We start from the raw sequence: 27322 nt of genomic DNA, 5'->3' as shown, positions 1-27322 counted from the left end.
GAACAGGAAAAACAGCCTGAGGGTTGTTAAAAGTTTGTTTTTAATTGGTCATTTCTCAGACTTTATGAATGCAGAAAAGATAGTTAAGGATCTTTGCTTTAATGAAGACTCTCTGAGGTGTGTACCCAAAACCTACCCGAGACCACGCCACCACATCCCCCAGGCAGCCAGCGGTCTGCCTCACTTACATTCCCGTCGTGGTTTGGGCACGAGAGAGGCTTTCCTGCAGCCACAGCGGTGACCGTCTCCAGGATGGAAGAGTCCTCACCATTGCTGCCTGGTGTTCGCTGCAGCACATCCATGAGGTTTGTGATAAAGAAATTGTTCTGGAGCGCAGCCACCCCCTTCTCAGGCAGGATGGAGGTCTGGCGACACACTGGGCAGGAGAGGGTTAAGCTGTGGGCTGGAATGTAGTTCTGCAGGCACCTGTTACAGAGCACACATGGGGGCCATCAGTACAGAGCACGCTTCTGCATGCAGGTACTGTCTATGGTCTCATCAACCATGGCTCACAGTGAGCCACTTTACAGAAATCCACTCTTTGTGGTGTCCTGTACCAGGGAAATCATACTTCAGAGACCAAGAGCCCTCATATCAGCTCTATACACTGACCAGACAAACGACTGTGCTCAAGGAAAAAAAGAAAACGTCTTCTTAGTTTCTTTTTCTAGACTTCTGTAGTGTCTAGAGACCTGACACCCACAGTGTGGTTGGTTCAAGGCCAATGAGCCTTGACCTTCTAAGGAACTGGATAGCCCTACCAGGTCAGATGCCCGTGTGGCTCACACACACAGCAGAGACTGGGAAGACTTGTTCTGTAAGCATTGGGCTCACAAATGTGTGAACTTTGGCACTCGGGGAAAAAAATGTCAGATGTGTTTGTCAACACTGCAATTCATTTGACACATAAAGTCATAATCATAAAAGAAAGGCATCTGACTAGAATATTTGGTGGACGCAAGGAACACCCAGATTCGGTTGCAGCATCTCTTGCTTCTCCGCAAGAAGCACCGATTCCATCCAGTTAGTTAAGAAATAAATTTATTAACAATAATGACTACCATATTTACATCAAACTACATTCGAAATATTGCCCTGAGTCTATGGAGGAGGCACCATTATGATCGTTTTGGGCAGCCAGGAAACAGGTATAGAGAGGAACTAAGTAGCCACCTAGCGTTCTTGAGTAGGTCATGGTCGGAGTGGGAGTCCAAACCCAGGCAGTTGGACATTATACGCTAAGCTTTAAATAACTAGGGTTGCAGCTGGGCTTGTAGCTCTGTGGTTAAATGCTTGCCCAGCATGCATAGGTCTCATTCATGCACTGCAGAAACAAACCCAAAACGATACTGCATCTTAGCCAGAGTTTGGGAACCACTAATGTGGCCTCTTAGTTTGCGGATGAAGAAAGTAACACCAAGAAGGGTTAGCTGATGAGCATCTCAGAGGTAACCTGGGTTAAGTCTCTACCAGGAACGAAGCAGATCAGCTGAAGCCAAAAATGGTACTTAAGGCCAAGAGGCATGGTCGATTGTATTTTACCAGACAACCACATTCATCAGGCTTGACTTTGCCCCACTCCCTTTTTCGGCTGGGTCTGTTCCTCCTGTCTGTTCTGTGTTTTCTGAGTTACCAAAGCTTGATGTTACTCATGGCTCCATCCTGAAAGCCCTTCTTCCCCTGGGATCCTATACCCTTATGAGTATAGCAGACATATTTCTTCCTACGGACATCCTCTCCCAGTCCTGTGTCTTCTACCTTTTGATACATTTTAGATATCTCAAGGGTCATAAAACCCAACATGCAACAAACCAAACCAAACGCTCTTTCTCAAACCATGTCCTCATCCTATCTTGAAGAATGGAACCCCCATCCATTCATCTAAGCGGAACAGAGGAGGCGCCAGCAACCCCCCTCCTGGTCTTTCTTTCTTCCACCTACCCCACCGTTAGAGCCTGGCCCTGTGATCACTGCACTTTGTAGGTGCCAACCCAAGGCCAGCTTGAGCCTCCATCTATCCACACTGAACCCCTGGGATGCTGGAGTTCAGCCTCTAGGCCTTATCTATCTCACGTACGGAAACTGCACCACTCACTCCCACCCCCATAAATGAAACCACACGCCTCCTTATTAGCACCCTACGGTCCGCCATTGATCCACAGTCGGAAGTGCGGCCTCTGCTCTTCTGTCTGCTCTCTTCACTTGACTGACTCCTTTCCTCCTGCCGCTTCCCACCATAGCTAAGCCTGTTCTCCGCCTGGGAACGTTCTGTTTCACTGGGCATCTAAAGCTCTTGTTCAAACTTTCTCGCTCTTCTGCTTGTCCTGCACCAGCCCCGGGGTAGCAGGTCCCTCTTTCCTACCTGGCTGTGCTGCTGCTGTTCCGTCTCTGTTCCCACCCTCTCTGCCGCAGCCCAGGCAAGTGAAGTGGGTTCCCTCTTTGCGGCACGGCTGCAGGCTGGCAGCAGTATGATCGGGATGTTTCCCGCCTGCTTGGCGTATGAAAGAATGTGTGACTGGTGTAGTCACACGACTGTTTGAAATGTATGTTTTACGCATCCTGTATATCTGTCTTGTTAATTGGGTCTATTTAAAATATGCACGACTGCTCTAAAAAGCACGTGGTTGCTCAGCGCCTTGCAAAACATGGGCAGGCGCCATCTTGGCTAAGGGCAGGTCAGATGACTTAGCCACCATCTTTGCTAAGGGCAACCACGTGACTGCTGCCATCCTGACTAAAGGCAAAAAGGACAGGTCGAGTGACCTAGTCGCCGTCTTTACTCAGGGTACTCTGCCTGTCTCACGTTTTACTTACATTCCTGACTCTGTTGGTGTTGTGTTTGAGCAGTGAGGTACCTTTCTGTAGGGCCCCCCAGAACACCCACTTCACCCACCCGACCCTGTAATAGCTCTCTTCCACCTCTAACAAATCCGGTTTGCCTTTCATTCAGTACCAGAAGCTGGGTTTGCAGAGTCAGAGATGGAGAAGGAAGCTTTGTCTTAGCACACACCGGTTTTCCCTGTCTTCTTATTTACTCAGTTCCTATTGTGTGTGTGTGTGGGGGGGGTAGCTATTGTCTAAGAGAAAATGTTCTAAACAGTCCTAATGAGCCCTGCTCATTGTAACTCCTAGACTAAGAAAACAAGTCTCAAGTACTTTAAATTGGTATGTACTTTTAAACGATGATAAAAAGTATATGGTTAGCTCTGTTACAACACACTGTATATGCGGTTCAACTCTGCTTTAAAATATATTCCGTATATTGATAAAAAGTTAAAGTTATAAAGATCTAATTCAAATTAACAAAAGCTAACTTAGAAACCTCTCAGCTTGGATCCAGCTCTCCAGGCAGATCCTATACTGCAATCATAACTCAGATATACCCAATATACAGAAATCTTCAAATGCTCAGAGATCTAGAGGACACAGCTTTTAAAATGTTTAATTATTAAAAGCCTTTTCCGAAGAGAGGCAGGCTAGCTCCTGGCACCACCCTCATTTCCTCCAAAGACGATGGATGGATGGATGGATGGATGGATGGATGGATGGATGGATGGGCCCAGAAGAAAAGCCATCCACAACTTGCTCCATAAGTGGCATTGCTAGCCACTGACCAAACCTGCCTTTCACCTCAACTGCTGCAAAGGCCTCTTGAGACCATGGAAAACAGGATGCTGAGGAATGACTACCTCAAGTCGCCTAGGGCAAAGTAGGCTGATCTTTCTACAAACTCCTACTCCACAGGCTCTTCTGGGGCCTTGCAGGCCTACCTCTACCAGCCAGAGGACGGATGCTGCCCTAAGTCCTTTCCTCAGTGACCATGGAGGATGCCGGGTTGGCTGTCTAGGCAACCAATCTCTGTCATTGTTTGATCAATAACTCAAGTAAAATTTATCCTTCTCAAGACCTCTGTTGCAGTTTGAAACTCTGTTGCATGTTGGTTTGCCAGTTTAAAAGGGACCAACTCACAAAACAGGTTTCAGCATAGCTTCTTACAATTCCTTTGTTTAAATAAAGGTGTTTTCAGTTACAGAGCTCAACTTGTGAGGATCTAAGAATGCTCCGGGGGATAAGAAACTGTTTTAAGGAGCACAAATGCAAGTCACCAGCTTTCTCTCTCATTACGCTACTGCTCATAGTCTTAACATTAATCAACAGAGCTCTGATACGCTACTAATCCAGCTTTGAGGGAGAACTAAGCACCACGCCACACCACCGTCATAGCCACAAGGCTAAGATTTTAAATCCCTTTGGTTGTTTCCTAACAATAGACTCCAAAGGTCCTTTGCATTGTGCCAAAAACATCTGTCACAGTTTTTCTGGACAGAAGAGTATTAATGCTTTCAACCAAAATCATTTTCTGGTGTGAGTATACTGCCATTTCTACAGTAAATTCCAGGTCAGACGATAAACAGTGGAAATGTTAATGTGTCTAAAACTTATGTTTTCACAAACTCAAAGAATCTTTGTAAGTTCCAGGGAGTCGACTTGAAGTCACTTTGAACAGATAAGAACTGTCAATCAGCAGCCAAAGCCTCCCCATCTTCCCCTGGTCCTGACACCCTCCCCTGCAATCACTAGGACCTAAGGAAAGTTAACCTTGTCCTCTGCTCTGCCAACATCTTGCCAGGTCCAAGAGGCACCAGATGGTTCCACAGACCCTGGACAGCGATGTGAAACAACCGGGTACCCTAGAACGTGGGCAATATCCCAGCTTCTCAAGTCCCTGAAAGAGCAGCAGGAAGCAGTCTTGAGAATCTGGCGCCCCTATTCCTGTCCCACCTGCTATCCCCCTTTAATTTCCCCACCTTTTTATAATAAGAAAAATATGGGAATGTTAAGATTCAGGCATTTTGTTAGCTAGCCTGTCATCTGGCAGGAAACACTCAGGCAGTACCCTGGCCAGTCCAGGGTCCTACACATACATAGTCTGTATGCAGGTGCAAAATTTGGTCCCTTAGCCGGGCGGCGGTGGCACACGCCTTTAATCCCAGCACTCGGGAGGCAGAGGCAGGCGGATCTCTGTGAGTTCGAGACCAGCCTGGTCTACAAGAGCTAGTTCCAGGACAGGCTCCAAAGCTACAAAGAAACCCTGTCTCGAAAAACCAAAAAAAAAAAAAAAAAAAAATTGGTCCCTTTAAGAGACAAGTTCTGCCCATCCCTGCTCTCCTTCCTGCTATTCCTCTGCAGGAGCAAGCAGTACCTTTCCTGTCTCTTTCTTCTTCTCTTTCTCTTTTTTCCCCCCTCTCCCTTCCCTTTCCCCCAGTAAAACTTCACATTTAAGTTCTATCTGCCTGGCCGTGTTTGTCCCTCACCCGTCATGGGGCTTCCCACCAGGATCCCACTTGTGTTGTTTTACAACAATGCCTATATATGAATAAAATGAAAAGCACAGGTACGTGATACAAACCATCACTAAAACAGAACAAAACACCCACATAATTCCAAACGAAAGGAAAAAGCCCGCAGCTTCTAACCAGAAGCAAGCACACCTCCCCTCTACCCATCTCTGCTATCAAGGATGTGGTCATTCTGCTGCAGCAGGACCCTCCAAAGTAAATTAACTCATTTTTAATGCCCAATTAAATGATAAATGTATTTTTAATTGGAAGGGAAATAAAATCAGCATATATTTAAAATCATTGGAAGCACTTATTTCATGATCTAGAAGTAGGAAGCATGCAATTTTAATTACATCTATTAAGTAATAGAAATGTACTTAATGACATGTGTTCAAGCATAACTAGAGTATCTATCTGTTTTTAAGGATAATATTTATAAAGCCTTGCTAAGGATACATTTAAATTGAGCCACAAGTAAATGACACGCTAACAACTCCTCTTTCTGCTTTTGCTTTTGTTGGTTCTGTTTTGTTTTTTTATTGTTTGTTTTTGAGACAGGGCCTTTCCAGTAGCTCTGGCTGTCCTGGAATTCACTACATAGACCTTGAACTCAGAGATCTACCTACCTCTGCGTCTGCTGGGGCTGAAGGAGTGAGCCACCACTCCAATCCTGATTTTGTAGTTGTTTGTTTTTAAGACAAGATCTCCGTGTATAGCCCAGACTATCTTCAAACTCAAAATTCTGCTACTTCAGCCTCCTAAGTACTATAATTACAGGCTTGTGCTACCAAGCAGGTCACATAACAAACTTCTTATCCCTGTGTTTTATGTTTTTGCTTTTGTTTTTATGTAGTAAATAAAGCCATGGAGAATAAAAGCACATTCAAAGGACTGAAGAAGTGGTTCTGTATCTGAGAGAGCTATCTGCTCTTCCATAGGGTCAGACTGTGGTTCCCAGCACCCACATCCAGGCAACGGCTCACAACGCCTATAACACTAGCTCCCAGATAGCAGATGTCCTTTTCTGGCCTCTGCCCCCCCCCCACACCACACAAATAAAAACAAAATCCTAGCTTTTAATCCCAGCACTTGGGAAGCAGAAGCAGGCAGGTCTCTGTGACCTCAAGGTCAACTTGGTCTACATAGCGAAAGCCTGCCTCAAAAATATAAATAAATAAATAAATAAATAAATAAATAAATACCTTTCAAATGAAATAACAATTGAAAACACTCTTACAAGAAAGAAAAAGAACTGTGTTTTCTTTAGCTCTGCCTCTTTTGGAAGTGAGCCAGTTCATTCCTGGATGCTTTCTCAGACTTGTAATTGTTTGAAATGAAGTCACTGGTGATTCCTTGACTGGGTTTCTAGGTGCCTGTTAGGAGCACAAGTCAGGCATTGTCTCTCACGGGTAGCAGCAGAATCCCGAGAAAGAGCCCGTGCAGGTGGCATGTGAGCGGGAGCACGAGAGAAGCTTACCTCTCGCAGAAAGTGTGCAGACACGGCAGGACCTTGGGGTTCTTGTACCGTTCCAGGCATATACTGCAGATCAAAAACTGCTTGTCGATCTGGCGCACCACGGGACTTGGGATGCTGGCGCCCTCACTGGCCATCCTAGACCACTGACATGGGAGGCCGGCTGTTGTCGACCCTGCACGCTGCTGCAGCCGGTGAGGAAAGACAGAAGAAAAACACATGATCACCCTCAATGCACACCAATAAACACAGAAGACAATGTCAGTGACCTCAAAGAAAATAACTAGAGCCAGCTCTCTTCACTGCGGAAGTAATAGCAGGCTTATTTGTGCTATCAATAACAGTAAAATACTGACACCTTCCTTCCCCATACAGACAATAAATAGATCAGGAGAGGGTGTGTCCCACCAAGATGTTGGCTGAGTTTAAAAGTGAGTGGTGGCCGAGGGGCAAATAGTTACACAGCTAAGCGCATGCCTTTACCCATGACTGGATATACAATTTGCCTTTTATATTCATGTGACATTCAATATGGTTCTTTTTCATTGCTATACTTTGAGGGGACTAGAAGATGCCACTGCTCAACACGTCACCCTGGTGTAAATTGTTTTAACTGTTGAGAAACAATATGCAGTCATTGGGGAAAACTTATCTCCTCTATGTTATGTACCTAGAGCCTGTAAATGATCTCATCAAAGGCTTTTGCAGGGGGAAAGTTATACAGATTGTACTGGTGTGAATTGTTTTTAACACTCGTCTTGTTTGTGCCTCTGTGTGTGGGCATGTCACTGCACATGTGACGGTCAGGGGACAAACTTGTGTGAACTGGTTCTTTCTGCCATGTGGATCCAGTGGTTGGACCCAGGTCCTCAGCACTGGCAGGAAGCCCCTGTACCACGGAGTTGTCTCTCCAGTCCTGTATGGCTTTGTTGGTTTGTTTGTTCTTCATTTACCAGCATTCTTAACTCTACATATTCAGAAGTTTTCAGAGGAAAGAGGCGCAAACCCCAGGAGTTGACTGGACTTGGGCATTTTAACAACAACAAACACTTTTTGTCTACAAAGGACATGAATTTTTCCTTCCATAAAGAACATTTCACCCTTGGAACAGAAGTGTGAGGAAGGCTCTCAGGGACTGCGGCTGCATCGAAACGGGGCTCCATAGCAAATCGTGCCTGACCAAGCTCACGAACCCAGGCTTCCCTCTCATTTCCCAGAGCTCAGCCCCTTTGTCCTTTCTCAGTCCCTCACAACGACCAGGGGTTATTGAACTGTGTTAGCTAGTAACAGAGCAGACTAAGGCAGAGGCAGGCCTGAAATCTTAAAGAAATAGCCCTTGCCTCTGCACATTTGAAGGGAAAAAGTAGTGAACACAGAGGAAGCTTCCAGTGTGCACGTGAGGGACCGTGCGTGTGACAAAGACCGCGGAGAGGAAAGCAGAGTCCCCTGGGCAGGAGGTTATAACAGTCCTGGCTCGGGCCAGCACCTCAAAGTTTCTGGCTCCTATCTCAAAACGTTAGCATGGGTTGAACTGAAATTCACGTTTCGGTTTTCTAAACACTTGATAGAGTGCTCACAGGCCTCTTGTTCTCAAGGGAAATACTCTACCAAAGAGAGAAGGAAGGAAGGGAAGGAGGACAGACAAAAGCTCATTAATCTTTAACATAATAGAAATGAAAAACTTATTTTCATTCTATGTATTAGACAGACAGACAGACAGACAGACACACACACACACACACACACACACCCTACAGGGTGAATAGAAAATGCATCTCTGAAACTTAATGCCGTTCCTCCTCCTAAGCTGCCCACCGCTCTGACCTTGTGCTTTGATAAGGCTTTGCTTTTGAAACTTAGCTTACATCTGACACTAGACCTTGGTCTGTGACCTGTGTCTGAAGCAGGGACCCACAGTGTATTTACAACATCAAAGCCCTTGGCTTTCTGTGGGAGCCGCTCTTTTCCAAACCCTAGTGCTAGCTCTTATGCCGCACCAAACAACCAGTGTTGTCTGATGTACTTCAGCTTTTGCTTTAGAGAATTATGTATTTTTATTCCGTGTATATGAATGTTCCGCCTGCATGCATGCATGTACACTCCAAACACGCCTGCTGTTGGAAGAAGCCAGAAGAGGGTGTCACCTCTGCAACTGGAGTTACAGATGGTTGTGAGCAATCATGTGGATGCTGAGAACCAAATCCCACTCTTCTGGAAGAAAGTCAGAGTTCTTACATAATCCAGTCCCGAGTAGTAGTTCACCTTTTATTAAGAAAGCTCTGACTCTTTCCAATCCAAGTGGACAACCCTAAAAACATAAACATACAGGCACTACTAATGAGCTCAGCATGTTGTAACTATATATTGTTCATTTTATATGTATATGACAATAATTTTATATTTATTTTAAATTTATACTTACTAAAGATGTGCAAACAAAATAAATACCACACACCAAAATTAACCAGATCCAAAGTCTACACATCTCAATAAACTTCTACATAGTTAGAACAGGCATTCTGAAACTGTGGGGTTTCACATTGGGTTTTACACTTGCACTATCTAGTATATATTTTTATGTAGTTATGACAATAATAATTAGAGAAAAAGAGGCTATGCATTTGAAAGGAAAGTCATAGAAAGGGGGGAGGAGAAGGAGTGGAGGAAATGGCATAATTACATTTTATTTTAAAAAATTAAAAGATAAAACCCCGTCAAGATCCATTCTAATGGAGTCAAACACATGACAGGTTTATAACAGGATATTATTAGCAAATGGTGTTTGTGAAGCATCCGTCAGGCAGGAGCATCACCTCCAGTCAGAGCTCCCTGCGTGGTGAGGCAGTGTAGGTGGGAATATCTGATAGGCCGGCACCGGCGGCCAGACTTTCCATAGAGTGCTCCCTGAAGAGCTAGAGAAAGATCTTCACTGATGGGATGAAGGGCGGTTCATCTCTCGGGAGCTGGACCACATCCCTATGACATCAGACTAGTGAAGGAAAGCTCTGTCTGTCTCAGGGACAAGGAAACCAAAGCTGAGGTTTAAATGACCTGCGCAAGGTCATCCAGGAAAACCAGTGGGGCAGGAAGCTCAGGTTTCAGGTTTTCTGCCTCCTCTGATGGGCGTCTGGTAGCTAATCTTAAACAAGGTTTAATGTGTTTAATGTTCCTATGTGTCGCAACAATGGCAGTGTGCTCTCTTCCGTGGCAGTAAAACTTGCCTGACTATGAGAAATCAATCCAATTCTTGAACAAAAATTCACTAAGGGTTCGATTATTATTATTATTATTATTATTATTATTATTATTATTATTTTAATGACAGTGCTGGCTGGAGATGTGGCTCAATGAGAGAACACATACTCAGCATTCGATCTCTCCCACACATTCTGTCATTAAATAGGGGCTGGAGGGATAGCTCAGCAGTCACAAACTCTTGCTGGTCTTGCAGAGACCTGGGTTCAGATCCCAGAGCCCACAGGACAGCTTACAATAGTAACTTCGCTTCCAGGGGACCTGACACCTCCTCTGGCTTCCAGGGCACACACGTGGTACACAGATATACATGCAGGCAGAACACTCATGCACATAAAAGCAAAAGAGATAAATTTTTTTTGAAAAGCCAGTTAACATTCATTTTGAATAGCTTTAAAAGTTCAAAGTTACATCTATGTATCCATTTGTGTTGGGGGTGCAGGGGCTACGGTGCAGCAGCAAGCACACGGAGGGGCAGAGGATAACTTTTGTGAGGGGCTTCTCTCCTGCCACTGAGTGGGTCTCGGGGACCCGCTAAGGCTTGGCAGCAGAACATGTACCCGCTGAGCCATCGCACTTGCCCTTGAACACGTCTGATGTTTTTCACGGGACCATGCCGGCTCACAACAGCAAAAAGAAGGGATGGCGGAGAGAGAATGCAGATCTAAGCCACTTAAAAAAAATCCTTGTTTTAACCAAATGATATATATTAACTGAATAAAATTTGTTAGGCCAACATTCTTATGCCCTAAAACTTCAGAGAAAGCATTTGGTTCTAATTCTTTGGTAATTATTTTGGTGAGTGATCATGTCTGTGTTAGTATGTTCATTCGCATGGTGCATTAATTATGCCTACTCATTAACACTGATTGAAAGTCATAGCAGGGCCGCAGATCTGTCACAAGTGACCTGTTGAAGACAGCTTGCTCTTCAGAACTCCCACGATCAGTACAAAAGCTTTCCAAGCCCCAGAGACCCCTGAGTTTGCCAGGATAAGGACTCTTCCGGGAATCCTTCTGGATGCACACCACCGGAGTGTTCCATTGCTCCTAAAGGGACATGTGATTGGATGAACTCAAGCCCAGCGTGAGCCAGAGAGCGTGGTGGGACACACACTGCGAGGAGGCAGCAGTCTTTAATCAAGGGCTTGGGCGCTGCCAACGGTGAATACCTAACTACACCCTCCTGGGATGTCTCTCCCTACCTGGGCTTCCAAATGGTGGGCAACCCTACCTATGGATGTGACCGAAGTCAGTGCAGGGGAGTGAAGCTCAGAGACAGAATGGCTCTTCTGCTGGAGACAGCAGGGTTAAGTGGAAGAAACCATCCATGGAGCCAGGGAGAGCTGATGGCACACCCGCCGGCAAAAGGCCAGTGGAGGTGAAGGCAGAAGAGCCTTTCTTCTTGAAACTGGGTCTTGCTATGCAACGCAGGTTCTCAAAATCCTCCCCTCTCAATGTTCCAAGTGCTGGGGTTAGAGGACACCACACCCGGTCAAAAGTCATTTTTATACGACACAGTCCGCACTAGACAGAGGTTGATATTCATCACCTAGAAGAGCTTTTCTATGAAAACCAAACAAGTGTTCCCGAGGCCTTCTCACCCCACCCCTGCTCCCCCTTCCCCTGATCCCACTCCCTACTGCTTTGCTGGGGGGGGGTCTCCTACTCAATCTGACCACGAGATTTAAAACCCCACATGGGGTTCCATAAACATCTATTTTCTCTTGTGGACCCCATGTTTGTGCAGCAGCAACCCTCCCTCCATATGTTGAATCCCTAGCCCATAATGTACTTGAAGACTGTTATCATTTGTGGCAGAACATTAGGCCGTGAGGATGGAGCCCTGAGGATGGGATCTGAGCTGGGGAGCCTTGTGGTTTCCCATCCCCATTATCCCGCAGATTTCGGCTGCTTATGTGAGTAGGAATGGTCTTGACACTTCAGAAACCCAGATGAGAAAGGAGGCCAGGCCAGAATCAAAGCCCATACTGCTTTTCTAATCAAGGAGACCAGGAACCGGTCATCCGCAGCACTCCAGCTAAAGGCTGCCCGTTCTGGACATATTCCTCAACCCATGCAGGCTGATGGCATTTTTCCCACTGTGCTTCCTGGCACGAGGGAAGCCTGAGGCTCCTTCTCCACCCATCTCTCTCCACGGGAGGAGAGCATAGAGGGACGGCCATCTGTCTGCAAAGCTGGAGGACGGCTCTCTCCAGAAACCTGCTGTCTTGGTTCCCTGAGCTTGGACTTCCAACCTCCAGAACTGGAAGGAACAACTGTTGAAAGCCCCCTAGTCTACAGCAGTTCTGCCACAGGAAAGACCTGGCTGAAACCCCTTCTGATACAGTATTTATTGTATTGCAATTTATTTACATGGCTATCTTATCTCCCGATCCCTGCACTGCCACCTCACCCTGACGTGTAAGACCTGCAATGGCGCTCCCCTCATCTGAGAAGCTCGGACTGTGTGTGCCTGGTACTTCACTGTCACTGGCTTCTGAATAAACAGAGTAGGCTCCTGGTGGACTAGGGCATGCCAGTAGGAGAGAGGAGCTAGCTAGCTTCTGTGACAAACTGTGTTTGTTGTGAATGCATCAGCGTTGCCTGTCTCCCGGTGTGACCCTCTAAAGCTCTCCAACACGCGTTATCATCCAGAGGATGATCATCAGTAACATATTTATACATGCTCACATTTCAGAGGAAGAGCAGGAAAACTACTGAGGACACATACGCACGACAGCAAACAGCCTAAGCGCTGGCACAGACGGCCCTCATTAAGGGCGGTCTTGCCAGCTAAACATGGCACGCTGTGGGGAAAGCAACGCAGCAAACAGGAAACATTCCCGGGGAAGAAAAATCCTGTCCCAGGAGTTCTTCCCTCACGTCAGCTTTCATGCTTCCCCTGGCTTGCTCGCTCAAGTCTCCTCCGACGTGGTGGGAGTTACCACCAAATGAGGGGGGAAATGAGAGAACGCTGCAGCTGCAAATCCGAGATTCAGACCACACTTCCCACCCAAATTATACCATTCAGACTAGAAAAGTGTCCAGGGTTGCTGCTGACACCAGCATGAGGAGGAGTAGGAGGGGAGAATGGAAGGAAAAAGTCTAGAAGGGAGGTAGCCAGCCCGGACTGGCAGGCTGGTCAGGGAAGACGGAGCCTGTGATTTGTAAGTTGTGGCCTAATTTATTCAACACCACCCGATGGTGCAGAATTCCACTTCTGTCTCTCAAATGGGATCTCGCTATGTAGCGCAGGTCGGTCTCAAACTCATTACCTTCCTGACTCAGCCTCCTGACGGCCAGTGCTACAGGTGTCCATTCTCGTGCCTGACTCTGCCTCCGTCTCGAGAGGCTAGGTTTGTGGCAGTCCTGGCTCAGTACTAATCTTTGGGCCTCTCTGCTGAGTTTATTTAATAGTGTGCTTACATTTTTTTTTTTTTGGTTTTTCGAGATAGGGTTTCTCTGTAGCTTTGGAGCCTATCCTGGAACTAGCTCTTGTAGACCAGGCTGGCCTCGAACTCACAGAGATCCGCCTGCCTCTGCCTCCCGAGTGCTGGGATTAAAGGCGTGCACCACCACCGCCCGGCTCAATGTGCTTACATTTTTAAAAAGTTCCTCAGCTAATGATGACAGCGAGGATAGGCCAAAAAAGTCAGTTTCTCCAGTAGATCAAAAATCTTATGTTTATAGAAAAGAAGTAATAAATTCATAACTATAATTCAAAATACGTTCCACGGGGGCAGGTGACACCTGAAGCTCAAGGCAAAGGTGCAGCACCGTTTAAAGGACAGGTGGTTCAGGGGCTGGGGACGGTGCTCAGTCAGGAAAGAGTTTGCCATGGAAGCAAGCGGGCCCGAGTTCAAGGCCTAGAAAAGGCCAGAAGCCGGGTGTGGCAGCAACGGCCGTAATCCCGGCTCTAGCGGGCAGAGACAAGCAGAGCCCTGACCCATTGACAGACAGGCCAGGGTGGCCAAGCTGGTGACCCCGTGTCAAAGCAGACACCGACCTCTGGTCTCTGCACACAGGTACACACATACGCATGCACACGGTATCTCCCCCCACCAAATAGGATCTTTGGACTGAGTTAGGAGCCTATTGCCATTCATCCACATTTGAGTTTGAACTGTTACTGATGACTCAGCGGGAAGAAAGAGGGCAGTCTTCCTGCAAAATGAAAACAGGGTGACCCAATTTCAGTTCAATCAAGCCTGCCTGATCTCAGGGGAGTCACTTTGTAAATTAGAAGGCAAGATTCTTTCTTTCGTGTGTGTGTGTGTGTGTGTGTGTGCGTGTGCGTGTGTGTGTGAGAGAGAGACAGAGAGAGAGAAAAAGAGAGAAGGAGAAAGAGACAGAGAGAAAGAGAAAGAGGAGAGAGAGACAGAGGAGAGAGAGACAGAGGGGAGAGAGAGAGCGAGAGAGCGAGAGAGAGCGAGAGAGAGCGAGCGAGCGAGCGAGAGAGAGAGAGAGAGAGAGAGAGAGAGAGAGAGAGAGGAAACACACGCATGTTTGAAGGCTGAGAGCCTCTCCTCTAACTTCAGTCTGTCTCCAGGCAAAGGTGTGCTCAAGCTCCTCAAAGCTCTGCTCCCATTGCCAGGGATGGATGGATGGCAACTTCCCTCGATGCATTGGCTTCTCCATATGGAAGTTGATTTCTAAGCGGAACTCCTCAAGCCCTCACTCCCTGAAGCTTTGCTTTGGACTCTCAATGCTCCAAAGGACCGAGCCTGTCAGTGTGAGGAGAGCTAAGTGGCTGAGCTAATTGGTATTTACCTTGTGATGCTCTGGGACAATAGAGATGAGTGGGGTCTCTTCTCCCCACATCCATCACTGTGCCACGGCTCCCTTAGCCTCCCTCTGGGGATTACACAAAGCAGCTGAGTGTTCTACATCCACAAGAAAGGCAGGGAGCAGCCATGTTGCTAAGGAACTGGGGACCCCTTCTGGGAGCTGGGAGGGACTGACAGAAAGGAAGAAAAGAATTTCACCTTAGAACTCCCCAAAACGTAAGCCTGTGTGACAATAACCCTCCCTTACCTTTGGTGCATAGGAAGCATGTTGTTTCTGCTCTTAGTCAGAATAACTGCTTTTTTAGATAATAAGTCTCAAGAAAAAGGATGAAAAGGGATCAGTGAAGAAAGGGAAGATCTCCAAACTGGAGGCAGAACAAGGCCGAGAAGTGGCCGGGAAGATTGGCATAGAAAAAGTCGCAACACGTGGCTCCTTCAAGTGATGCTATTTGAAAAATTGGCTCCCCACACCCCTCACTCTCTGTTCTAATGCAAGGCTCTGAGTTTCAGGCAGAAACCTGATCCACTGAATTCAGACAACTCACACAATAGATAGACTCAGAAAGCCCTACTGGCCACTGACTGTGGAGCAAACTATGCTCCGACCTCCCGTAGTTTTAATGAGACAGATGGCAGCCAAGCATCTTTTTAAAGCCACTACAGATGTGCTCAAGTAAATCACTCTGCTACAACTGAGAAGCAGTTGACTAGGAATTTTGAAGAAATAAACCAGAACCAGGTTGCGGGTGTTGTTCTAAGAGTGCCTGTCTGGCAAGCACATGGCCCTGGGTTGGGTCCTCAACAAGGAAGGGGTTCACACACAATCATACCCCCACAACCGCTCTCTGGCATGCAGGCAAAGATAATTTGCAGCATTTTTTTTTAAAAACCTAAGATATTTCTTTTTCTTCTATATGTTTTAACATATAAAAACATTTGGTTAGTGCACATTAGTCTTATCAGAGAAATAATGAAAAGAGGTAAAGAGATTCTTAAAATTTAGCTTTGGTAATTTAAAAGAATGCTTCACATGTGGGGTTTCTATGCAACACAAGCCAACAAGACTGTTGAATTTAGAGAAATCAATGTTAAAAGCTACCTAAATAAAGGGTATTTTCATTTTTTTGAGACAAAGAATAAGTGTTTATTACTTTGTTCCATAACCCATAGCACCCATTAATCTTTTGTTTTCCCACATTTAAAAAAAATTAAGCTATTTTAGGATTATAACATTCATAGAGGTGAAAAGGTGCATAGGGCCCACCAGTTTGTTTTTAAAAATGTGTGGGTTAAATATTCATCAATCCTTCTGTCAGGGAGTTTTTTTTTTTTTTTTTTTGGTTTTTTTTTTTTTTACATTGTCTCACAATCATTGCAATGCAAATCGCTTGCGTTTTCAGAGGAACTCTTCAGAGGGCCAGGAAGGACTGTCAGGGATGGCTGTAGGGCTGGGCTCCAGAGGAGCTTCTTCATGCCACCGCACACGTGAAACTTTTCATTGTGTGCTTGCCGCCTGGCCCCCCAGTGGCCTGAATTATTTAACAGGACAGTGGGTCAGGACAGCACTAGCAAAGCACCTGCCTAAAAACAGGGGAGTCCTTTGGAAATCACTTTCACACTGCGCGATGCAGAATCCAGCTTAGGTATCTGAGCAAACAAACGGCTCTCTCTGTATTGCAGCGTTTAAAACCTCTAACGATTTACTCATGGAGAATAAAGCAGAAAAACCGACAGCTTTCAGATGCCTCATTCTGAGTCTGTGTCTTGGAAGCTGTGACACTTAACCCATCCTTTCTTCTGACACAAATATTTTCTTTTGGTTCCAGAATTCATCCATTCAACATTCAATTTTTAGTTGGAAACAAATAGCCTTCCTACTGGCTTTCCTATTGCTGTACAACGAGGATTAATGTCAGGGTGGGGCATTCTTGCAGGGAAAAAAAAAACTGATACAAAAATTACCCATGATTCGAGGAAGCAGAACTAAGGGCCAACCCAGGGATTTCTCTCCTTCTGTGTAGTTCGTCCATTGAGCTCCACCCAGAATTGATTGTACTTCCATAGCAGGAAAATTTGTCAGAAAGAAGTATTTGATGTGTGTTTGCCGCTCTCAGTGGCATCTAGAATCCAGGGGGTCGAGTCATGCATTATGAATGAATGGGTTTCCAATGGTAACTCGGAGGCAAGGAGCTCAACCCAGGACAGAGAACCGGGTGGGGGAAGGGTGGAAACGCACATCCTCCACCTAGGAGTACCCAGGAAGGAATCCTGCAAATTCTATACTTCATCCCGACATCAAGATGCAGGAAATGTAATTCTACTTTAAATAAACCAAGACAACACTAAAATAGTGACTAATGAGGATAAAAATCTAATCCGTTCACAATAGCTTTCATCCCACAGTTGCTAATTTGATGCTTTTGTTTAGGCAGAGTGGGCTCTTCCCCTATTTTGTAGTTAAGGAGCATGCAGCATCACCACGAAAAGGAAGCAAGAAAAGTACGAGCAGTTATCTCCAGAAATAACGGCAAGCAACCAGAACACGGAGGACCTACCCATTTCTCCCGATAAACAGAAAAGTCAGCGAGGTAAAGAAAGACATCCCCTCTAGGATGTCCCTGCTGCAGCCCCGCGGCCACCCAAAAGAACAAAGCACTGTCCTGCTACCGTCTCAAGTTAGGAAGCACCATGCAAACAGACCGGTTAAAATTCCCTACCATGCAATGCAGCCATCATCAGAAGCCCAGCATTATCTTCTGCTCTAAGTAGAGACGTGCCAGCTCATGAACAGGACAGAGGAAGAGAAAAAAAAAAAAAAAACGGAGGAAACGAGAGAAGGCTCAGGAAAGTCGGCAGGAATGTTTCTGGGTCATTAACAAGTAGGAGACCCCCTTCCGAATTCAGATCAATCAATCTTTATCTCACAGGACATCTTTCTTCTCAGCGTCTGTTGAAAAGACTGCAGCAAGCCACACTGCAGCAAGGGATTGTGGGATAGGGATGCAGCAGCGAGCTGCAAAGAGATTCGCGGGTGGCTGGCTTTCCCCTCTGAGTCAGCAGTCAGCTGCTAGCGTGCTCCAGTGCGAGGCTGCCAGGCTCCATCCCCCAAACCCGACTGCAGGATTAACCCCAGGAGGCGTGGGGAGCACCAGTCTCCCAGCGTGCAGACAAGACTGGTACCCACCCAAGTGCATCACGAATCAGAAAGAAACTATGCTGGTCGTAGAAACCAGTACTGAGGCAGGAAGAATAGATTCGAGAATGGATGAAAAGTTCAGATTTGGAGGAGTGTTTTAGTAGGTGTGACAGCATGCATCTTCATCAGCTAAACTGAAATCTGTTTCTTTAGATGCTGCAGGTAGCTTGAAAGAAGGCAGATACTTAAAAAGCAGAATCACCTCGGTTCCACAGCCCCTTCTACCCACCCCACCCAATGTATCTCCCAGGAAAAGGTCTGTGCAATATAGTTCTACCAAGTCAGACAATACAGAGGCCATTTCTCAGTGTCTTATAGTTCTATTCATTAAGGGAGAAAAGTATAGTAGTTGGCACATACTCTGATTCGGGGAAAAATGGACTCTATTCTGTTTCTGGTGATGAACTTTTCAGTTACGGATTGAGAAACCTGACAAACCGTTATGTCCATAACTTGATTTCCTATCAAGTCATTAAATGTACTTAAAATATTAAGAACACAAAATGGCCAACAAGTGCCTATTTAACAGTACTTAGGTCTCTATAGTGTAACAAATACTGCAGAACAAAAACCGTATGTGTTAGAATTCAGAACCACTCTCTTTACAGCAATAGAGGCAGACAACACTTTTCCGTGCTTGACTTTAAGAGCGACACTAACAATTCTTTATTTAAACAATAGGATTACGTATTTGATGGCACCCATCCTTTCCATGCAGGTAAGCACTGCATTGAGCCCTTTAAGGGGCCTTTCAGAGGTCAGTGAAGGTTATGTAGTGGGATGGGGAGTTGAGAGTCCGGTGACATCAACAGGTCTTGGAAACATGGGGACATGCCACTGTGGGCACGACATTTTAGGACCGAATAAGTGCACCTCCTTTAATTACAATAACTAGCAATAAGACCGAGGACCAACCCCTACCTGCTGCCTGATTTCTTCACCATCATTTCCTAACCCATCAAGTTAGACACCTTAGTGATAACTTTAGGGAGGGGACTTTGTAAACTGGTAAAGGGGGAACCGGCTTTGTAGTTTTAAGAATTGGTCCTAACTGCATTATAAACTTCTGAGGCAGACTATATGTCCACATAAAACGCTGCACATAAAATGTTACAAGCAGCATTATTCACAACAGCCCCAAGTCAGAGATATCCCTGGTATCCACCAACTGGTAAGAATGTATAATTACAGGTGAGCAGTGGGCACCTTTAATCCCAGCACTCAGGAGGCAGAGGTAAGTAGATAACTAAGTTCAAGGCCAGCCTGGTTTACATGCCAAGTTTCAGGACAGTCAGGGCAACACAGACAAACCCTGTCTCAATAAATAAATAAAAATAAATAAATAACAAACAAATAAATAGCAAAGTTCTACCCTCATGTAATGGGATACTATTTAAAAAGGGAATATAATACTGATATATGCTGTGGTAGATGAACTTTGAAAATGTGCTAAATGGGAAAGTTTGGACGTACAGTAACATATTTTACATTATTTCATTGTCATGAATTAAGGCAGAAAAATGTATTTGTATTCAAGTTCCCTACAAGAAGAAGTCTACACAGACAGAAAGTAGGTTAGAAGTGGATGCACTGCTGACATTTAGTGCAAAGCACAGGGGTACCAAACACCCTTCAATACATGGGAGAGTCCCTCACAAGTCCTCTTCCCCAGGCTGGCACACCACTGGCAAGAATGTACATCTTCCCCACCTTCTTTCCCTGCTCAACTCCCTCTCACTCCTTCAAAGTCACCACTCCTGTTAGGGAGGCTCCTCAGGCTCCTCCTCCAGCTACTAGACGCTCTCCCCCTCAGATCGGGTCGGGGAGCCACCCTTGCAAGTTCTGTAGCATTATTCCTGGTTAAAAGCTGTGAGAGGTTCTATTTTTTACTCCAAACCTCCCAGGCCCCAGTGCAAGGCTTGTCCCATAGTATATACTCCATAAAAGACACAGAATGATGAAATTTTCCTATAAAGCAGTAAGTGGCAGAATCCAATGCAAGGTAAATATTCATCTCACAACTGAAAAATAATTGGGCCAGAGGCCATTCGAGAGAGGCAAATCTTATGAAGGACTCACGATTTAGAAAGGGCTTTCATCATAGGTTTTCTCCTTGAACTTCAAACCAGACCTCTCCAAAGACAGGAGCAAGCATTACGATTATTCTAGTATAGATTAACGTTTAGAAAAGGTTCAGTGCCCGGCTGAGGGAGGAGTAGCTGCTATACAGTAGATGTGATCTGTGCCATGGTGCCCCTAGCGGATGAGAAAGAGCAGTGAGAGTAACCAGGCAATTCCAGAGTCAAACAAAGCCAGCTGGCTCAAGAGGTATTTGTGTCAGTGACATCACGGGTAATAACCAATGAAAAGTGGGCAACCTGAGACCAGAACGCTTAGAAACTGCCCAGCGCAATCATTACTCCATTTTGCTTTCAAAGAACTCTTGTGAGAATTATTGGCCAACTCTTAGGAAGGACGATGGTAAGGAACAATTGTTCCAGCCCAAGAACTCACATCAGAACTGGCCTGGGTTGGTACTGCCGCTAAAGATGTGTCCAGTCCACAGGTGATTATGTACCAGCCGGTGTGTCAGGCACAGAAAAATAAATGAGAGAGACAGAGCTCTCAAGGATTAGGACCTCAATGCATTTTGGGCAAAGGGGACGCAATTCAACCTGTAATATCTACATTTGGGTAACACATTCTTTCCTTACAATTCTAAAGCCCAGGCTGATGCAGGATTGCCTGAGCGACCTCTAGATTTCCCCCACATTCTTTCCTTACAATTCTAAAGTTTAAGTTTAATGGGAAGCACTTGATTTGGCTTATTTGTGCTGAGCAGTGGTGAACACGTGAGCCTCCAACAGCTAAGAAGACAGATTGACTGGTGGGAAAAGGGGCTGTGAGCTCTGTACATCCAGGTGACTTCCTCAGCTCTCCTCTCTCTATAGGGCGGAGTAAGTGAACTTACAGCTGTCCTCACCCGTGTCTAACCTGCCCGATTCTATGTATCGCTCTGAGGACACCAAAGGCAAAAGCACACAAAGTTGCTCTTTGGTTTCTGCCATTGTTCGCTGTGTATAATTTAAAGCTGAATGTCTTTTTTCCCACAGCTGGAATGGAATCTCCAGTACTAACTGGGTTCCTGATGATGATATCCGTGCTCGGCTGGGTACAACGACCCTGACTTTGGTCCCCAGAATGCATGTTTTTGTTTTGTTTTTAAAGAAAAATCCAGTCACAGCAGCCTGTGTTTGCTATCCCACTGTGCAGGAAAAATCAAGAGGATCCCTGAGTCTCGTTGCCAGTCATCCTAGCCTACTTGGCTTAGCCTGGGGCCAACAAGAAATTCTGTCACAATAAAACAAGGTGGTGGCATTTGAAGGACAGCCGAGGTTGTCTTCTGGCTTCCACAAGCATGGGAGCATGCATTTGGAAACATGGACACAGTTTATCCATTGTGACATTAACATGCACACAGAGGTACTGTTTCTCCAGACAAACGGGCAGTCGTGCTTTTCATTTTAATGGTTAAATTCAACGTAGCAGAAGTCCCTGGCTGTTAGTACAGTACAGGGATGGAGCCTGGGGCCTTTATGTCTTGCCAGTAAGGGCTCTACCGCTGAACCAGAGCTCCAGCCAAAGCTAGGATCTGGCCTTGCCTGCTGGACTTACCTGGCAACCATGTGGGCGCGGCTAGCCGCACCCAGAGGCACCCTGGAGCCCAGACTGCCCGCAGGAGACACTAGTGGGTGACTGGGTGAGAGGCAACCGACAGCCTCGCTGGGCGTCTGCCTTTCTCCTAAGGACATTCTTCTCCAGCAGGTCCACACAATAAAGTGCCTTTAAAACAGCGTGCGGATCAGAGAGAATCTGACACACATTCCTCTCAACTACGCAACCAATCCCACCTCCTGGGCTCTACTGTTGAAAAAAAAAAAAAAAATCTCAGAGACAGCCTCAGCTGACAGCTCCAGGAACTTCGTGGTTCTGCATGGCCACGCCTCCCGTTTCTATGGCAACAGGTCCCGCCCCAGGAAGCAAGCCCTACTTCAGCTAAAGCAAGCTGTTGTCCTTCTCCAAGATAGGGATGGCTTTGCTTGTAGAATTTTTTTCTCTCCCTTCCTCGATGAATCTCGTTGTCTAACCTTATTCCTCACAAGGAATTAAAACCTTTTTGGAGAACAACGCAAGTGGCGGGGATGGGCGTGGCCGGCGGAAGCAGGGCTGCAATGAGAGCATCCTAAACTATGAGTGACTGGGATCGCCCTGGATGGACATCCCGCATCGCCTGCGTTCTCAGCTGACGCCCTTTCCCTTCTGGGACTGCGGCTCGGGTGTCTCCTGCCCCTCTGGGTTCCAGTGGATGCTCCCGATCTTGTAGACTTACAGTGCCTTTTGGCGGGGAACAGGCTTGAGTTTACTGGGCATCCAGTAACTCAGTGCTTTAAGCCCAAGGGGGAGGTAAAAAAAAAAAAAGCCCCTTGTCTGAGGGGAATAAGTGGAGGACCTGCCTCTCGTCCTCACTACCTGCCTCTTCAAGTACGTCATCAAAGGACAGTATCTTTCTATGCAGTCTATGGGTCTTCATTATCTGAATGTTTCTTTCTTCCTTTTCCTTCCTTCCTTCCTTCCTTCCTTCCTTCCTTCCTTCCTTCCTCCCTCCCTTCCTCCCTCCCTTCCTCCCTCCCTCCCTTCTCTTCCTCTCTACCTTCTCTTCCTCCTTCCCTGTTTCCTTTTTTTTTTTTTTTTTTTTTTTTGAGACAGGGTTTTTCTGAGTAACAGCCCTGGCTGTCCTGGAACTCACTCTGTACACCAGGCTGGCCTCAAACTCACAGAGATCCCCCTGCCTCTGCCTCCAGAGTGCTGAGATTAAGGGCATGTGCCACTGCCGCTGCCGCCGCCACCACCACCACCACCACCACCACCACCACCACCACCACCACCACCACCACCACCAGCAGCAGCAGCAGCAGCAACCCGTCTGAATCTTAATGTGAGTGTCAGCACGTGAGTCTGATTAAGGCGTGGCTCAGATTTGCTCCAGAGCGGGTCCCTTATTTTGGGGTGTGTGTTCCAAGACCCCCGTGGACATCTGAAACTGGATTGCACTGACCCTACATGTGTTACATTACCCCATAAGTACCTGCATACCTGTGATAACTTTTACTTTGGTGATGAATTTTACTTAGAAAGTAGGAGCAGTAAGAGGTTGACAACTAATTAAGAAACAGAAAACAGAAACAGTAGACTGTAACCAAGTTGTGTGGCTGTGTTGTCTCTTACTAATTTTTTGCCTTCTTAAGGAAGCACTTTACAGTTTCAGTGCAGCATAGCTGAAATAACAACAGCACAACAACAAAAAGTCTGCCCTTGGGAACTTTGTAAGTTAGATAAAATGTACTTAAGGACAAGCACTGATGGATCTACTAGCCAAGAGGCTACCAGCCAACGGGTGGGTAGCCTATATAACATGGGATCATGCCTGTTCTGTGTAGGTCAGAGCAGACAGGAAGAGAGGTCATTGTGCCCATCAGGATGGCATACAGTCTTACTCCTGTGTGTCTCCATTTCCTTAGTAATATAATAGGAGCGTGATGACTGATCTTGGTTGACAACTTGAAACACCTGGGAAGAGGGAACGGCAATTGAGAAACTGTCCCCATCAGATTGACCTGTGAGCATGTCTGTGGTGGGAAGGGTTCTTGATTGCTAATTGATGTAGGAGAGCCCAGTCCACTGTGGGCAGTGCCATCCCTAGGCAGGTGGGTCTAGGCTATATAAGAAGGAGAGCTGAGCAAGCAAGAGGGGGAAAACCAGAAAGCCAATACTAAGCAGTCAGCATATAAGCTATTATTATTATTATTATTATTATTATTATTATTATTATTATTATTATTTGTTGGGAATAATTGAGTCCTGGCCTTCAGCTGCTCTTCCCTGCTAGAGTCTTCTAGTTGAAGTTACTAAAAGCTGTGCCTTGCCTAGAGGATCAGAGGATGGAATTTTCACCTGTTGGCCATTGACTGCAGGGTATTTAAGCCTCCATGGTGCTATTAAAGAGGGGCTTTTGGTACCAGTGATTGGAGGTCTGTGTGTTGGTCTGTCTCTGCGTGTGTATTCTCAACCTCCAGCCTGAAGCTCGCGAACTGGATTCTAGCACACAGAGCGCAGACGGGGGGGGGGGGGGGGGGGGTGGGGGTGGGGGGGGTGCGGTGTGTGGCTATTATTATTATTATTATTATTCCCCTAAGAGATTTATGAGTCTATTTAGGAACTCACACTTCTGGACTTATGTAAGACTCAATAATCTTTTGATTATTAGATGTAAGACAGGATTAAAGCTGGCTGTGTAGCACACACCTATAATCCCAGCACTCAGAAAGCTGAGGCAGGGGATCAAGAGTCCAGTGATCATAGTGAGTTCTAGACTAGCCTAGGATATTTAGGGAGAGCTTGTTAATGCAATAGGATAAACAGTAACAACTATCCAAAGAATAATGTGTGGCCCCCCGCCCTCTCCCCTCCACTGTTTTCATTAAAATTAACACATGAGAGTGGACAGATTCATGCAGAAGAGACCTTTCTGCATTCTTCACCGGACCAGGCTAGCCTCAGCCTCCACTGCTTCTCCCCACACACTTAGCACAACTATCGCCACAAGACTTGGACACAGGTGATCTTGGAGGCTCCTCAGACAGATCCCAGTGCCAGGCCAGCCTCAAGAAGGGAGGGTGCTCACTACCACGGCTTCACTATTTAGAGAGAGCCTGGCCCCTGCATCTCTCCCTTCCGGCCAGCAGACTTCCTGGAAAGACTGGAGGAGGCAGGGCTCCTCTGGTCTCTTTGGTGTCTTTCCAGAGCCAAAGCTATGCCCTTTGATGTCAGCCGTAGGTTTTGGACTTGGAGCTCTCGTGATTTGTTTCCGTATCCTCTTCTGAATAGATGCATTGCAGCAAAGGCTGACCTACCCAGCACCCTCAAAGGTTAGAAGTATGTCTGGGTCTGGTGCCAGGAAGCCACAGTTCCACGGGAGGGGAGGGCACGGGGGCTGAAAACAGAACGGCTGGGTCACAGCAGGGTCACAGCAGAGGGACCAGGCTTGGATATAACATGGTGTCTTTCTGGACCTGTCAGTAGGTGTCTTTCCGGGCCTGTGAGTCCTGGGGATACGCCACTGGGACCAAGGCCAATAAATACAGAGGTACCCCAAGCCTTCTTTGATGTCTTTCTACCTTTTCTCTGCTTTTTGTTTTCCTGTTTTGTTTTGTTTTATTTTGTGTGAAATCCTGTCCTCTTCCCAACTTTTATCCAACTTTACCCAACAAACCTTATTTAGTGTCTGTAATGTACAGGGTATTTGTTCTAGGCCTTACAAGGGTCACTACCACTAAGGGACCTAAATACTTTGATGAGAGATTGACATAAAATTTTCAACAATAAAAGTAATAAAAATAAATCGAACCTCAAGAGATTTTTATCTGAATTCGCTACCTCAGACCTGTAAGGATAGGTGGGTGCAGCTCTAGCTGACTGGATGGTCTCCGTGGTGGGGAAGGGTTCAGGTTCTAGCCTCAGACAGATATGGGTATAAACCTCTCCTCTGGCATCAACAAGTTATGTGGGGGCCAAATTATTTCATCTCTCTGGCCTTTATCTTTGAAATGGTAATCAAAAGAGATGAGCTTTAAGGCCGGGGTAGAAAAGGTACTTCCCTAGAGGAAAAAGAGAGAGAAAGAGGGATACAGAGACAGGGAGACACACAGAGACTGGGTACTATTAGAATTATGTAAGATAATGTCTAAAGGATGGTTAGCCCACTGCCTGGCACGTAACAAGACTCAAAAATGTCACATATCATTGCTGCCTTTCCTACTCAGACCTTGGAGTCAGGCACACATTCTGTAAAGAGCCAACTAGTAAACATTCCAGACCTCGGACCAACACAGTGTTGGTGCCGTTACCCACCTTACTCTCCTGAGAAACAGCCGCAGACATGGGTAAGCAAGAGACTGCAGCTGTGTGCCAACAGAACTCTCCTGAACACGGGAAGCTGAAATGCTGTCTTTCACATCACAGAACGTTTTCTATATTGGCTTTTTCCAAATCCTCTGAGAACATAAAAGCCATCCCCAGCACACGGATGGCGTGGAAACAGGAGCTAGGCATTGGCTTGCTGGCTAGTTTGCTCACCCCTGTTTAAATCTAGTGAATGGCTAATACTTTGTTTTATGGATTCTGCTTCACTGGAAAAACATACTTGGAGGAGGGGGGGTCCTCCAATTCCCCTGAGTCAGTGTGTAGATGTTAAGAGGCAATCCAGACTAACCCAACCCAGAGACTTCCCAAACCTCACACGTAAAAGTAATGCCTACACAAGTCAAGACACCAATACTTCTCACCCCCTAGTCAGCAAGGTGAGACATGGGGAAGACAGTCTGGGCATTGCAGATGAAGGCACGCTGCCCTTGACAGGTGCGGGGATTCACATGTGTGCACACTTTTGTTTCTTCTTGGTGCTGTGAGCTGAGACGCTGCTATGAGAAACACTGGATTGAGGGCCACTGACCCACGAGATTTTACAAGCAAGGGCAGAAGGCAGAACACATGTTTAGCAAAGAGAGCTGGAGGTGCCGAGGAAGGCAGAAAGAACCTACTAGAAAGGGAAGAATTTGATTAATACAGTAATCAGATCACAAATAAATTCACTGTGAAACACTCGGGTACCCCAAGTAATGCACACCCCGATTCTTGCCCTGCCTTCTCCCTGCCCCTCTTAAAGGGTTGTGGGTAGAAAGAGAACACTTTGCTTTCCTCTCTCCTGAAATCCAAGAGAATTTTCAGTTTCAAGTTTAGATCAAGTTCCTTGCAGGCCACAAATCCTTCCCCAATAAACATAAAATTTCAATCTCATTCAGAGGCCTTGCAATTCACAATTAAAGTTGCTTCCCATGAACCAGAGGGAGTGCAAGGCCTTTCTCATAAAAGCCATCCAAGAATCCAGTCTGTCCTTGGGCATCATTGGAGGAGCCATCAGCAGCCAGCCGTTATCATTCGATAAAGAATAGTTTATCCAGCCGCGCAGACCCTCCAGCAGCCCTCGGGGCTGAATGTCATGCCAATACCTGCTGATTCCGTGGAGCCCCGCCGTGGGAAAACACAGGTGTCTTAGTCACTGTTCTGTAGCTGGGAAGAGACACCAGGACCAAGGCATTTAATTCGGGGCTTGCTTGCGGTTTCAGAGGGTGAGTCCATGATCTTGGCGG

General features: G+C 46.3%; 1 protein-coding gene across 3 annotated transcripts in view; it reads right to left on the bottom strand.

The window, feature by feature from the left end:
- The window catches only part of Trim2 (tripartite motif containing 2), a 94730-nt gene that overhangs the window by 42300 nt on the left and 25108 nt on the right, over window positions 1–27322 (bottom strand). For all 3 annotated transcript variants that reach the window (XM_038348077.1, XM_038348078.1, XM_038348079.1), the window contains 2 exons: window positions 6820–7001; window positions 189–426 (listed from right to left, as the gene is read on the bottom strand). In XM_038348077.1, coding sequence (XP_038204005.1) covers window positions 189–426; window positions 6820–6953 — 372 coding nt within the window. In that variant the 5' untranslated portion in view covers window positions 6954–7001. The remainder of the gene's footprint in view (window positions 1–188; window positions 427–6819; window positions 7002–27322) is intronic.

The sequence above is a fragment of the Arvicola amphibius genome, chromosome 11 (assembly GCF_903992535.2).
Source record: "Arvicola amphibius chromosome 11, mArvAmp1.2, whole genome shotgun sequence".
Classification (NCBI taxonomy): Eukaryota; Metazoa; Chordata; class Mammalia; order Rodentia; family Cricetidae; genus Arvicola; species Arvicola amphibius.
This window is presented reverse-complemented; position numbering and strand designations above follow the sequence as displayed.